Below are 15,907 nucleotides of genomic sequence, written 5' to 3'. Positions count from 1 at the left end.
CTTATTTTTCTTTAAACCTTGCAGTTCTGGAACCCAAATGGTACTCACTAGCCCAGATAAAGCAGCAATGGTAGTTTAACCATAGTTCTGTTTACTACGCTTTTTCTTTTGCTATAGTTCTGCAAGTATCCGTGGACTAGGGAACTGATTGTGCTCATGTTCATATATAAAGACTGCTCTGATTTTGAATGAAATGAAATGTGACTTCTCCATTTAATTGATAGAACTGTTTGCTCAGCTTTAGCCATAGAGTCAGAATTTCAAGCTTTTCCTACTGTAGATTTATATATTTGTCAGGCATGGTCTTGAAAGCACCGATATGATGCAAGATGCTGAGGAACAGAATGCTTTAAATCTCCTCTAAGCAGGCTCAGCTATTCTGGTCCTTGAAATGCCAGTCAACTCCCTGAGGCCTTTCTCGGTGAAAAATCGTACTGATACCACTCTCATGGGCATTGCGTGAGCAGTAATGCAGCAATGGAAATGTTTTAGCCTGTAACCTTAAGTTGAAATATAAAGTAACCAACTTTTTACTAAAAACTCAGAGGAAACCTCAGGCTGCTTTTGGTTTTCTGCTGCAACTCAGTAGCTGAGAAAGAAGCTTACCTCCCCCTGAAACAAAACTGCTATCTGGAACCAAATGACTTACAACCTGAAGTAGAGATGCTTAGTGCTTTGGAGTTAAGTGGCTTAAATTTATTTTGAAACAGACTGTGGAGGAGAAAAACAGGTCTTTTTTTATTGTTTTCTGGAGATTTGTTTTTATCTTTCACTGTTTTATGTTATTTCTCAGTGTTTCTTTTCCCACAACAACGTCTCCCTTGTGTCAGAAAAAAATCCTGACGAAAAAATTCTCCCTGAGTTTCTTGTTTCTCTGTACTGCTGATGCTTGTACTGAAGATGGAAGGTGGTACATCATGAGGGTGTCTGGATAACCCACCTATTTCTGAAGCCTGCAACATGGTTCTGGCAACAAGAAGTGTCTGAAAGACAGAGCATGTCTTAAGATTTCTGTTAAGTAATTTATGTAAAAATCAAAGGTTTATATTGGAACCCCATTTCACCATGTGTTCTTCAAACATTTTCTTCCCTGAGGTGGAAGTTGAATGCTCAGTAGTCATTTATATATTGAGGAGTATACAGGCTTTTAAAATAATGTCTTATTAGTGCACAGGTGTATATTAAGTGCCACATCATGAACATAGGCACAGCTCAGTTCTTGCCAAACCCAGAGACAAATCTGTTTTGTTCTGAAGCACTTTTTCTAGTGTTTGTGGCAATGTAAAGTTGCAAACATCTATGGCCTTCTTGAGCATAGTTTAGGTTTTACAGAACTTTAGTCCTAGTCACAAGGGGACTAGGGTTACACCAAAGTTTCTGAGGACAAAAAGGCTCCCTATATTGGGATAACATATATTTAGTTCACAGCATCACTTCTGGTCTTCTGAGGAGAATGAAACTGGCACCTTGTGTTCCTGGTGCAACTTTCTCTCATGATTTTAAGATGTAATATGAATGCAAACCCTGCTACATATCTTCTGATAGTGCCTTCCTTTCTGATGGAGAACATAAATTCCCCTCAGTAATACAGTATCAGGTAGTCTCTGATTTTGTTAGATTTGCTAATCCTGCTAGCTCAGCTTTGTCTTCAAGTGGGTTCCTGTACTTCAGATCTCTGTCGGCATCTCTTCATCTTTGTTGTCTGGCATTATCACTACCAAAAAAGCTGGAAGATAGAGTATGTAAGAGAATGTTTTCTGTGCCACTGTCTCGTGTACGCTAAAGCAAGGGCAACATCTGTACAACCAATAGATGTATCTATCTGTGATGTTTGAAAACTATCAGATTACTGCCCATCTGCTTTCTAGTCCAGTCATAATGTTATTTCCTGTAAAAATGGAAAACACTGAGCATAGCTACACATTCACTCATGCCACTCAAGCTGTTATGAGTGTCTGGATCACCAATGCTTTGCTCTCTATAAATGCAATATTTTGCTATTGGGAAAACTTTTGACAGTGAAAAGACAAATACTCTACACCAAGCAGTGTTGTGTCTTGTGGCTGGGAAGTGTGGCTGTAAGGCAGCCCGTCTGTGAAGTCTCAGAAGACAGGTAAATTCTTCAATTCCAGATAGACTCATGCATGTAAAACATCAGCTTCTTTTTCCTGCTTTCAACTTGCTCCCAGCTGACTTCAACCCCACAATTCAATCAATTTAAATTTTTTCTCTTAAGCAGAAGGGCATCTGTTCCGTTCCATGGCTGGAGTGTATTGCTTTTGTGCATTCAAGTTTCTCATCAGTAACTTTTTTCTTGCTGCAACCATCTCCCTATGTTACCGCAGTGTGCAGATCTTCATAATTTTTCTCTCTATAGGTCTGTGATATTTCATCTCTCCTTGTTTGTTAGAGCCATAAACAGTTTAGCAGGTGAATAAATTGCCACTGTGATGCAATCATCATGACAAAACCTGGTTTCCTACTTATGTATAGTTTTTCTAGATCTTCTGGATATCTGTCTCTATCTCTCGGAGATGGTTGCCCCAAAGCGATTGTTTTTTGTTGTGTTTGATGTGAGTTGAGAAGTGTCAGTAAGCCTCATGCTTTTATTTGCATGCTTCAGGAAAGTTTATTTGTTGATATGTCTCTTAAATATAAGCACAGTGTATGGAAGTACTAAACTTTGCCTCACCAAATTCAAAAGTATATTTTCACTCTGAGTTTACAGCCCATTAATAATTTAGTCAAGACCAGGGAATGGCACTTGGCCTACCAGAAAGTTATTAGGACCTCTCAAGATTTGAGGCCAACTAATGCTTTGGGAGGAGAAAGTGGAATTTTCTTTTGAGTTAGTTAAGAATTAATCAGTCCATGAGGGAATGGGGGAGTGTGAAGGTAAATGTATCACCAAGAAAAACTGTGTGGCATAAAAGCGAAGCTGGAGAATCCCAGCGATTCGTTCTCCTGTGTTGAGTTGATCATTGTTGGGTTACACAACACTTGGAAGTTTGCCAGATCTCTAAAGCCTGTTGAATTTGGTTTTGGAGATGAGAAAATTAAATTTGGTTGTTTTTACTTTCCTCACCTTTGTCCTTATAAACCTTTCTGATTCTGTTGTCTGTTTTCAATTAAATAAATGCTGTTGTTTGTTTTTTAGAGCGACCATTTCTTTGTTGAGGACAAATTCTAGGAAATTGGGTAACATTACACAGTTCCCCTTTGTGGGATGTAGTGAGCCTGAAATCTGGGTACCTCAGTGGTCCTGGGGGCCAACATCCCTTTGCTTTTTTGCTGTCTTCTTGCAGGCGTCCACCCAACTACAGTTCCTCTGTAAAATATGTATAAAATATGGTTGCTGACCATGTTTGCACACTTTTTATTTGATGCTCATAGAGACCAGGCGTTACTGTTCTCAGGCCCCTGTGTTATTCACTAATCTGTATTGAAAAAGATCAAACAACACACTGAGATTTCTCCCCACGCTGTAGGGATGTGTGTCGATATGTGCTGCATGGAACGAGGTCTTTCATTTCCCTGGGTTTCTGGTCAGGCATCTGCAGGAGAGAGGGCGTCTCCGTTGCACGCTTCCATATGTCAAAGTACACCCAGCACAGACTGGGACAAGACAAGAAGAGAAGAGTCAGCCCTTTGAAAATGCTCTCAGAGCACAAATGATCTCAGTGAAATGCATTGTTGATGCTCTTTGTCAGTGAGTGCAGATTTCAGTGAATATTTCAGGAAATCTTCATTAACTCAGATACAGAGTACTCTAGCAGTGAGATTCTGTGGGTCTAAGTGGGAGTCTTGCCTGTGTATGAAAATCAGGGTCAGACCTGCACTTCCCTTTGGCACCGCTTCATCCCATTATTTTCAGTTATGCTCTGTAAACCCCTGCAACAATTCCTCTCCCTCCTTGATATTTATGCCTTTTAAATATAAATGGACAGTTAACACCTTTTCCTGAGCCAAGTCATAAATATTTATTTTTTTAATCTATCTCTATAAGTCATCTGTAGCAGCCTTGTGGATGCAACCTTGTCATTCCTGCTGATGTACAGAATCAGCCGCTCAGCTTGAGTCTTGCTTTGAGCAGTTGGAAACTGCCCAGGGCCATGGTGGTGCAATTACTGTGTGGCGTGTGAGCCTGAGATGTGAATTTCTGTGACCTGCTAAGTTGCAGAGGGCATACTTTAATATCTTCTGCACAGCTCAATTTACAGCTCTAATTTCTGAGAAGAGGAAGGGAGAAAGTCAAAATTCACCACTGGGTAACTTTAAAATGGTTTTCTTACTAAGCAAGTCTAATAGAAAATGCTGTAAGAGAAATGAGTGCTTCCATACGTAAGACAAGCTAGGTAACTTTCTGCTCAGTCTACTTGTCAAGCAGCACATTGCATCTTTATTTCTTAAACGTTCTGTTGAGGGCTATGATAAAAGGAACATATCTGCTAACACAACAGGCTGCCTTCAGACGTGAGATATGTCTTTCAGAATGCTGCTTCAAAACAAATATAGTGTTTTCTTCCATTAATAGATAATCTTTCCTAAGCTCTTAATGTATGTGATCTGACACGATATTGGCTAAACTTGCTATTTTAGAGAGCAGTGATTAAGTATGAGATTTGGTTCCTTCAAAAAGGAAGTGGTATTTTGGATTCTCTGGTAAAATTGAATCACCAGGGACTTGCGATAGATCTGGAAGCAAAACAAAGGTGGTGGTTCTCAGGGTATTTTTGTAGTCCTGATTTTTTACCCGTTCAAGATTATGCCAAAACCAATATATTTTGTGAGACGTGCTGAACCAAGAGTTTCTCAGATACTCAGTGGTTTGTCCTCTTATTATTTTCCCCAGCACCAGTATGTCCAGAATACAAGTCTCACTGGGCAAACTGCATTTCCCAGATCCCCTAGGGCAGGGCAGGACGTCCTGTGATAACAATCCCACAGTTTCCAACAGTCTTAGACTTCTGCCGTAAATTGGACAAACTTTAATCAAATGGAGAGTGCTTTGAACAACTAATTATCAGCTTTGAGGAATCATATAACTAGATCTACTTGTAGGCAATTTTGAATCTTCTATGTTGTTTCTTTTGCATTAAGATTTACTCTAGATATTTGAAGTGTGAGCTTGTGCAATTTAAATAACAATATCTACAATATCATGGGTGAAGAAAGAATTATTTCCACCTGTAAACCTGTTCACTTTTATCCACTAGAAAGGGAGTGCTATGCCCTTATACATTGCTGTGAAGTGCTTTATTTCATGGGCTAGTTTCTTGCGGTGTTTTCTCTAATGAGAATGCTGAAGTTACGACTGTTTTGAAGCTGTCAGTTGAACACTAGGGTTGAATACACAGTTTGAATACATAGTTTAAATATTAAGTTAAATAGCTGATAGGGTGATAGAAGAGTGCTTTTACAGCTCATTAGTAATGTTGGTGGGTAACTCTATTCCATCCTTTGACATCAGCAACTGTAGATACTAAATGAGTCAATGAAGTATGGTGTAGAGGAGGCTTTCCAATTGGTTTCTCAAGTGCCAAAGCTTTCTAAATGATGTAAAGAGAATTAGATATGAATCTAAAGGAAGCAGAGACTTCCATGAAAAAACATATTAATGCATCTGGATATCTGTGCCTTTGAAAGTCTGCCTGTGCCACAATATTGCGTTTATACTTAATTTTTAGCCTAAGTCAGAACCTTTGCTTCAAGCCCTTGTTCTGCTACTCTTAATGGTGAAATCCTAGACGTGACCTTGATTCTCATCAACCCTTTCAATGAGGTAAGTTTGAACACAAGCCTGTACCTAGTGCAAACAGCCTTCCCAGGAATGGAGGAGACCTTGGAAAGTAACTGGAGAGCCGAGCGAAGGTCCTGCCCCTCGTGCCCCAGGCTGCGCCCAGCAGGGATGGTGGTGGTGGGACGGAGCTCCTTCCTGCCCTGCCACCACGTGCATTGCTAAGCTGGAGTTACCTCTCACTGAAGGCTGGGAGGGAGGAGAAGTTGTCATGTTGTGGCCTGACCCTGCAGGGCGCTGCTTGCTGCCACCTCCCCAATGGCTGCAGACGTGAGAACGGCAGACGAGTAGCTTCGCTGAGCTGATACCCAGCGCTACAGCCATGGCTGAAAAAAATAGGTAGACGATGGTGGCCGATGACCAGAACGAACTGGTGTCTTTATGCAATAGGTAGCAGCTCCTTTAGATTATAGGACATTTGTTGCTGGAAATTGATACATATGATGGCAGAGTTTGCAAGATCCTTTGTCTTCAAATAGAGTTTTCTTTTTTCCTTTTGAACATGACTTTGTCTTGGGGGTTCTTTTTCTCATTATAATTAGAAATCAGAAAGTGAAGGCAATTGGCCTACTAATGCTGCCATGCAGTTTTAAAAATTAATGGCAAGAGCTACGGGTCGGACATCGTGGCCGGGCTGCAAGTCGTACTTGGGATGAGAATGTGGCAGCGTCCCTGCAGCTATCAGTGGGCGTACTGCTTCAGTGGTCACAGAGCCTGCCGCACGTTCCAGCTGCAAGGCGAGTACGGGACTTAACCACTGGGCTGTTCATTTTCTAAAATAAGACCAGCAAGGTGAGAGCTTCACCCAGTTAAGTTAAAGATTAAAATAGATCTTGATTTTTTGGCAAGTCTGTATGTTGTGCTAAGATAGGGGATTTTTTCAAGAATGGCTCTTGAAATGGCTTCCTGTATGATAATCATAAATTGCAACTAAAATGTAAAAAAGGCAAAATGTTTCCTTTCTAGGGTATCATACTCTGCTTGTTGAGGCAGGGTTGGTTCAATCCAGCAGTGCCTCTTCATGTTTGAGAAGACTCCTGGTTTGCTGACCCTCTTCCCTAGGAAATTCCTGTTGTATATTAAAGATAGTTATGATAGCCGCTTTTAGACTTTTTCAAAAGCAGAAAAAACAACCAAAGGAGTTGCATGTTTTTTTAGTCCAGTTCTTTCAGTGGAGGGAATGCTTCTCACAGGTTTTTGCACACATTTATGTTACAACAACAGTAACACATTTGGGCCTTGTCTGTGGTCGGGACAGAGTTTTGTGCAGTGAATACTCCACACAGTTTTGCTTGTAACAGACAGGTGACTGGCTGCTCAGGTGCTGGATGACCCAGGTTTTTCCTGCTGGCAGATCCTGACATTAAGCCTTGTTTTCTGCTGTGATGATTGCTTAGAGGAAAATTCTTCAAACTAAAATTTCACCAAAATTCTGAAAACTTGCTTTATTTTTCCACTGCTCTGCTATGCACCATATGTTTTTTTCTCTCATACCATTAGCACCCTCCACCTCCTTTTTATAACAGAGAAAAGACAGTCACCATATTTGCTATGTTGAGTATCTGGAACGCTCTCCATTGTCATTCAGTTGAGGGAGCTGAGGCTTCTCTAAAGCCCTCTCAGTATGATGTAGCCAATTTGACTAAAGCTTCAGGAAAGACTTGAGAATCCATATGCAGTGCTTTTGCAAACAGCATATATATCCCTGACATCCTTGCAAGCCTGTGGTGGCAGTCTGTTTTAACTCCAGTTTCATGCTTCCTCTGACATGACAGGTTTTTACACAAGGAGGCGTTAATTACCTTGACACATTAATTTGTTTTAATGTGAGAGGTTCAGCTGCTTTCCATGCCTGGTGTTATCTGTCCTCCTTGCTAAATCCATGAGAGCAGAATGCCTTTGTATGGCTGGGAGCATACTCAGGAAATATCTGGGAGTCTCATTTTCTGCCACTGGCTCTGCCAGGACAGGCTCAATGACCTTAGTCAAGTCGCTTCATCATACCATGCATCCCATTCTCCACCTGTAACCTGGGTCCATGATATAGCCACACCCTCGGAAATCGGTCGTGAAGTGCATTACCGAGCATTAGGTGATGTTGCTGCTGTTGCCTCTCAGCTGCTTCTTCCACTGCAGCTCTTGGTGCTGGTTTACTGCTGTTCTGCTCACAGGTGATTTTGCATTCTCTTGCTACGGGTGCAGGCATTCAACAAGTGTGGATACAGAACCATGGAAATTTGTTTCTGAGTCAGGTTTAAACAGCCTCTTTAAAAAATGGACCATGCTGTGACTAGAAGTTTAGTACAGATGTTAACTGTTACTTTGGAAGTAAATGTGTGCCTCGTGATCGCTTTGGAGACCACTGGTATCACTGAACCATAATCAAAGCGTCATTTTTTCAGTGACGCAAGCTGGAATTTCTCCTCAGCATTCACCTGAAAATTAAATCTCTGTCTGAGATATCTTAATTTAATATTTTATCATTTATTTAAACTAAGAAAGTCCCACATTGCTTCTGAAATAAAAAATGTAAAAATAAAGAATTAGAGTGTGAGCTGCTAGCAGACCCTGGGGGCTGGGAAAACTGAAACACATTTTGCAAATGTTTTGCACTGCCTTTTCTGGGATGGAGTAGCAAACAGAAATGTGGCAGTTGCTTGTGTTAAAAGTGTAATTCAGCGTTCATACTGCTGATTGTTCCTGGATTAAATCACTGAAAACTGTTGATAGTGTCTATATTAAGAACATGGTTAGTAGTCTGAAAAAAAAATAAGATGACACTGTCTATATTAAGGATATGACTAGGACGCTTTAAAAAACAAGAGTGTGGCAAAGTTATCTGTGAAACACTGAAGTGTGAAAATACTGCCCTGGACACCTAACCAATACTTACTGTACTGTTTCATTATACAGCACATAAAGTAGGAAAATGACAACTCTCTTTTTCAAAGACTTAATTCCCATTTGCATTAAATTCTCACTGCATCTTTTTCTATGACTGTATTAGAAAAGAAATTACATTATTAGATGTGAATTTTATTCACTGAATAAATTGGCCTGGAATTTATCATTATTAGCATTTGAGAAAATACTGAGAGCATTAAAGGAAATATTGAAAGAGCTGGAACTGACACATTTGCCATAAGTTTAACAGAGCTGTATTTAAAAAAGATGTGCATGTGAAGATACTGAGGCATAATGAAGCCTCCTACACACACCACGGAATGAAATATTTATACAGTAATCATACTATTAATAAAATGATGGATCAGCCAGCGTCTGCTGCAACAAAACTCAGCTGAGAGACTGGTTACTGTCTAGAGGAGCAAAGCAATGTAAGAAGTGAGGAGCCCAGCATACGGACTAGCTTGGGAATCCCTGTCCTGAATTAGCTGTGTAATTGTGTAATACACTGACTTTGCAAAACAGTCTCACGTTGCAGCTGGCACTGTCCCCTTCTTTATTTCTTGTGTGAAGTGAAGGGCCGGGGAGCAGAGGGAGGGTCTGCAGCGCTGCTTGTGCTGCTGCCATCCCTGGGTGGATCCCCCTGAGGGCTGTAGGTGTTTTCTGCAGTGATCTGCCTTGGTTTCTGTTGTTGGTAGATGAAATTCTGAGGCCATCAGAAACAGCTGGGCTTGATCAGAGCAGGGCAATCTCAGGGGCTTTGCTGTCAGCTGCTGCCCTAATCAGAGTGGAGCTGTGATGCTGAATGGGTCATCTTCTCTTTGGACTTGGCCCAGATTCCAAGGTTTAAAGAAAAAGATAAGAAAAGAAGAGGTTTGTGTAGGGGAGGAATGACGGATGGAAATGAGAGGAGCAGTGTATCTGGGCTGTGAACTGGCACAGTGGGGTCAAAACTTAGACATGCCCTTAAGGGTAGCTGTACAGCAAAATTTAACTAACAAATAGATACTGTGCTGGTGCTCTCCTGATTGCTTTCCTGATTCCTGCTGTTTGCTGCACATGTGAGTTAGCTTAGAGATCTTTCCTTGTTTGCTGGGAATGGAAGGGTGGTGTTTCTCACAAGCGTGGTGAGGACACTGGTACAAGCCATTTATCTGTGTGGTCCCCAGCATTGCACCCAACACATTACCTGCCAGACCCATCTGGATGCCCAGTTCTGCACCAGTTCAAACTTTATCCAACATCAGAGCACTGTATGTGAGCATCTTCCAGAGAGTCTGCCTAGAGAAAAGCTGTCTGTAGTTTTACTTTTTTTTCAGCCATGTCTTTCTCCTCCTCTTTTCTTTTTGTTCAATCCTTCATGCACCTTAATTTTTATCTCATGCTGTGAAAAACTAACTGCAAAGCAGATGCTAATTAAGCAGTTACTTAGGCCTAGCGTCCATACCTAATGAACTCCCAGGAATGCTGGATTCTGCGTGCATATTGTAGTGATAAACAGAGTTTGATTTCCTGTTGTTCTGTGTCCCTCCTGTGCTCTGTGATGGCCTGGAAGTATGGAAGATGGCAAGTAACTTGCCCCCTGGCATCGCAGCACACTGCTGGCCGGGCACCCAGCCCTCCTCCCTGAACAGAGAGGAGGAATTAAGGTAGCAATGCCCACCGTTTCACTGCATGTACATAGGTGAATGGATAATCAGATACTGCAATCAGCGGTAACTGGATATTTTCCTCCCAGAACTCTCCTGTGTTTCTCTGTTGACAGGAGTGTTTTCCTTCACAGTGAATTGCTGAGGCTCAAAAAAGAACGATTGAAAATTATATTGAGAGTTTGTTACAAATATGATATATTGCTATGAGAAAGTAACTAGTATGAAATGCACAGCCTGCAGCTTTGTTCTGTCGGCTTCGCCCAAGCTAAATAAGTTTTGATTGGAGTATATTTGAGTAGGTTCTTTTTCTCTCTCTCTCTCTCTTTCTCTCTCCCCAAAGACACTATTACTGGTGGCTTGGGCTGGCCAGAGAACAGCTGGGAAGTACTCTGAGGTTTACAAATTGCTGTTTTGTCTGAAAAAAGAGGAAACCTTTCAAATAGCTTTCATGAAGTAGGGTGCAGACCAACCAATAATTCAATAACAAAAGTGTCACAAGAGGAAGGTAGGGTCTGTGGAAGTCCTTTCTCTACTTTTTGGGGGTGGAGGAGGCCCTCCCAGGTTGGAGCTCTGGTGCTGGGCAAGGGCAGCTCTCTGCTCTGCATGGGCTAAAGCAGAACTTGGACTTTGCCTCTTGAATCCAAGCAGGGAGGGAGAATGCCTCAACATGTCAAGGAGCTGGGTTGCTCTGGAAATGCAGCTTTTATCAAAAAGATCCATTTCTTTGGACCATTCTTGCTTTCTACAAAATGGATTTTTTGACAAGAAGAAATTACATGTTTGTTAATTGGTTGCATTGGTGGTTCAGCTGAGAGCAGCAGCAAACCCTAACAGTGGTACAAGTGCACTGGACAGTGAGAAATCTCCTTTCCAAACAGAAATAAAATTAATTTTGAATGCTTATTGGCATCATTCAGCTCATGTCACTTTTAGTAGGAGCAGAGGTTTTAAACTTGACCAAAATTAAGCTTAAGTTACTTTCTTCTCTCTACCCTCTATCCCCGTCCATTTCCGTCAGGTAGTGTTTCTTTCTTTTGCTTTCTGTACTAAAACATTATTTATTGTTATATATTATAATACCTTACGTCTGCACTGTCCCAAAGATTATTTTATTTCCATAGTAATTGGATTTGATACTTCAGTAAATTCTTAACCTCCCCTCAGGAGTGTTCAGGCTCAATGAGAAATTTGGTAAGGAGTTGTGAGATCCTCAAATGAGGTTTGGTAGTGAGGAGAAACAGATAAGATTTATTTTGGAATGGGGATACCTGAGAAAAGCTGTAGATGCTGATGATGTTAATTATATTGATAATGAAGGAATACCTCTAAAATATTAATACATTGGAATAATTATATGGGAAACAGCTTCATTTAGGCCTTTAGCAACACCCTGCAACACAGCAAAACATTGCTGAAGTCAATGAAAAAAACATTAACCAGCTTTCAAAAGAGTCTTTGGGTCTGATTCTGCTCTATACGGCCATACAGCATCCATTTTGTAGTTCCAGGAGGGCAAGCTGGCAAGCGTACAGAAGGCCTTGGTACTCAAGTCCTCGTAACATCATTTAAGTACTTAATGCAACTTGATAAGAATATCCTGGGAGACATTAACATAAAATATCAGTTAAAGATAGAAGTACACAAACGGTTAAAAAACAGTAACTGAAAACACAGAGTCAGATTTCAGTCTTTCAGATGAGTATTATTAATGTAATATTGTAATAATTACAATATTAACATAAGTTTAGACTTTTTTAGATATATCTCTCTCTTACTTTCAAAGTCAGATTATCCCAAAATGAGTTAACAGAATGAGTGTGGTAGGTGACCTTGTGGGCAGAAGTGGCAGCCATTGCACTGCATTTGGCAGGCCAAATAATCAACAGTTACCAGAACAAGTGGCCAGACTTTCAAACGGGTTTTGGGTTTTGGTTTTTTTTTTCAATTCTGTGCATGTCTGAAACTGGCTGCAGATAGGGAGAGCTGAGTGAAGGTAAGTAGGAAGGACAGACAAGTGCTTGCTAATGTCTGCTGTTAAGGTGCTCAGGTGAGAATAAGGTCCTTCAGAGAATCTGTTCCTAACTGTCAGGTCCAAGGACTTGGAAACAATTCCAGTTTTTCTGAGCGCTTGGAAAAGCGCTTCCTGAGGCAGAGCAGTAAGTTGCACGCGTACTGTGTCCTTGATGCCATTTCTTGCCTTTCCTAGTCTGGGAACAGCAGCTGACCTACACCAAGGGCAGTTGTTCCACCATCTGCACAGAGGCCCCAGGGCTGTGCAGCAAGAGGGAAAGGCTTTTGTTTCTCACATACCCCTCAAACTGTAACACTGATTTCCCTCTAACAAGTCACTTCTTACCATAGTTAATATTTTACTAGATTCCTGTATTTGATGTAAAATGTGTGTGCGGTGTGGGACACAAGATACTTAAACGTCTAGCTAACCTTCTGTAATTGTATTTCACTTGATGGGGAAATAAAGCAATAGGTCATTTTCTGAACTAAATGATTTTGCTTTGAGTTTTCTGAAGTTCACTTTAGTATCATGCAAAGAATGTGTTTGGACTTTTTCCTCTGTGTTGTTAAAGTATGGGATCTCTCTAAAACTGTAATTCAGTGTGAAAAAGGAGCATCAGATTTTACTACATATCAGACAGATTTGGTGAATTTTGGCTGTGACAGAGAGGAAATGCTAAACAAAGTGGTTACTGTATATTCTGTTGCCTTAGAGACTGAAACATCTGTATCCATGCAGGCAAGTGATGCAGACATGGTAAGATTTGACTTCCTTACATTCCTGTGTTCATCTTGCTGTCAATGGAAATGTTTTATGGAGGGAATATGCTGGGCTTCTTTAGCATTGTATTTGACTGGTTGTGTGGCATGTCTTGGACTAGGAGGGCTTTTTAATTAAAGTCTAACTCTGAAGTCAGGACGCTCCCTAAGAAAATATGCTTTTACATGAATAATTTTTCAAGATGAACTTGGAGGGACTTGAAATGATTGTTGTACTGGTGATAATCGTTGGATTTGTGAAGGCACTTGAGCATCTGGGTCTCCTAGAAGGCAATTATGAAGGTAGGATGTTAAGAAACAGAAAATATTTTATTCTGAAAGCTGTTTGCTGCAGAGCATTATACTTTAATCTGTACGTGCATGTGCAGTGTTTGAGTATCAGAGGAGCTGAATAGTAGCTGAAATAACTTTAAATGCTTTCTTTAGACAAATGAAATGTATTTAAATGTCAATATAGTATTGTAGCTTTCATTGCAGCTCCGAAAAGAAATGTGACATAATCTTAAACCATTCTTTGTCTATGTTTAAGATTGTTTCGAGAACTTAAATACAGATTTGTATGCTTTAGTAAACTGCAGCTTGCATCCCGAAGCTCTGAATGAAAGAAGGGTTTACGTTTTAGTAAGTTTATCATTGTAACTTCTCAATTTGTTCTAATTGCTGGAAACGTCATGGCTTATTTTTAGCTATTGGCTATTATTAACAGAAAATCCAAAAACCTTAATGAGCTTATTTGGATGAATGTTTCTGTTATAATCAGTTTAGCCCTCTTTCAGAATATTTATCTTTAACAAATCTGCCTGGTCTTGCTCTCTAGTCTCATGTATGTTTTAGGAAAACACTACGGATTGAAATGTAAATATGCTTTGTAGAAGATAGTTTGAGGTAGCTGACTGTTAAAGATACTTTAATTCTTGTTACCTCTCTGTTTTTATAAACAATGTATTTCATGTAGAAACACAGAAATATTAAATAGAGGCAGAAAGGATGAATTTTAGACAGTGAGCTCTATAAATCAAAACATGTCTGTGCAGTTAGCCTCACTGTTTAATAGGAAGAGCAGATTTACAGTGTTCCTAAATGTTCCTGAATATGATATACATTGAACAGCTGCTTTTTATAGAAACTTGAGGGTCATTTTTCATCGTAAGCTAGAAGTATGCAGGTATTAAAATAACCTTCAGCTACCCACAGATACCGAATAATTATTCCTTTCTGCTTCAGAGTCATGACAACCTGGAAAAGGCGAGGTTGCTGGCCTCACATTAATTACACGACAACATTTAGTACAAGGTTCAAAGAACCTTGGAAACTAGCAGCAAGTACTTTACTGGAGGAAAAAAGTTATAAAACTTCTGGTTCATTGCTTGTTTGCTTTATTTTAGTTCTCATGGATGTACCTGTTTCTCCTAATTCCTCCTGCTTTGATTATTTTTCCTAACCTCTTATATGTTTGGATTAATCAAGAGGTGCCTGGTGATAATTGTTGCACAGCATTTTGAAGCTAGGGCAGTAATACAGATTGTTTAGCAATTGCTTTATGTACCAGCTCTAGCTTTGCAAGGTCTATTGAAGTGATCAAATTGTGCATGCAAGACAGAGTGCCAATAGAAAAATGCATTTATTCTGGCTTTTGTGAGCCTTCAGAAGTCTGTGCTCCTATCATAGAAAAGTGTTATATGGTGTCCGATGTACAGTTAATTTCCTGTCTTCAGCCCTGTCTGCAGCTCTAACAAAGTCTGTTACGAATTGGTCTGTCTGAGCACCTGGTTTTTTTGGAATCCTTTTGTTGTCTGCCTGAATGCCTTCAAAGGACAGATGCTATTTACCAATTTGGGGTAAAAAAAAAAAAAAAAAAAGAGCAGAAGAAGGAAGCTTTAGGAGAGCGCACTTCTTGGGTTTGGGTAGCTGCATCTTCGGGGTGCCCAGTGTCCTCACACACTTGTGAGCTATACTCATGTCACGAGGGGGGAATTGCACATTTAGTACCACTAATCCTTAAGGAGAGAGAAAGTTTGGGATATTTGAATAATTCAGAGTGAATCATAAAGATGTGTAGTTGTTTTCTGATGAAGTTTAAATTAAAATACTGAGCAGGAGATTGGAATTACTTTGTGAATTATACTGAAAAAGTGATAAAGTAAATTTTACATTAAGATGTTAGAACTTCAGGTGAAGTTGACAAATTCAGACTCTGTAGTTTGAACATGTACACAATTATGGCTTCATTGCAGTTGGTTCTGCCATGTCCACCCTTGTGTAAGAACATACAGCACACATATACTTTGATGAAGGTCTTGTCCTTGTGAAATCTGCTGCTTGCTTTGTTTAAATGATAAGGTGTCTTAAGTGAGGCTGTCACTCATTATTTTCCAGCAAAGACTATTGACTGTTTGTTACAATAGGTTAGTTCTTAATGTTTGCATGCTGGTTGTTATACAAAGAAATTATACTGCTATTAACTTCTATTAGTGTTAGTAGCCCTGCTTGACCTGTAGGACTTACAGGGTATGCTACTACATAGGAATCTACACTGCCCATACAGTATAAATTCCTCAAGTGTGGGTTATCCTAGCAAGAAAACAAATTTCTGTGGCCACACTTCGTTATGCAAAAAGAAAATATGTATCGGCTACATCCAGCAGTAGAAAGGTGCGTACTGAATCTCAAGCACAGCATATGGAGTGCTGGCAAACAACAGCTGAAATAGCTGGAAGGTGCCTTTGGCCTAGATCACTCATCGCTGCAGTTCCAACTTTCT

General features: G+C 40.2%; 1 protein-coding gene across 7 annotated transcripts in view; it reads left to right on the top strand.

The window, feature by feature from the left end:
• The window catches only part of KCNIP1 (potassium voltage-gated channel interacting protein 1), a 467,611-nt gene that overhangs the window by 313,625 nt on the left and 138,079 nt on the right, over positions 1-15,907 (top strand). The window contains exon 1 of one of the 7 annotated variants that reach the window (XM_029998239.2): positions 13,046-13,123. The exons of 5 other annotated variants lie outside the window; for them this stretch is intronic. Coding sequence is in view for 1 of the 2 variants with exons in the window: in XM_029998234.2 (XP_029854094.1) it covers positions 13,329-13,428 (100 nt within the window). In the remaining variant the exon portion in view is untranslated. Of the gene's footprint in view, positions 1-13,045; positions 13,124-13,248; positions 13,429-15,907 lie in introns of those variants that run through there. One more of the 7 variants, XM_029998234.2, reaches the window with a different exon arrangement.

Source organism: Aquila chrysaetos, chromosome 22 (genome assembly GCF_900496995.4).
Source record: "Aquila chrysaetos chrysaetos chromosome 22, bAquChr1.4, whole genome shotgun sequence".
Taxonomy (NCBI): Eukaryota; Metazoa; Chordata; class Aves; order Accipitriformes; family Accipitridae; genus Aquila; species Aquila chrysaetos.
The sequence above is the reverse complement of the archived record's forward strand: the minus strand, read 5'-3'. Positions and strand labels throughout refer to the sequence as shown.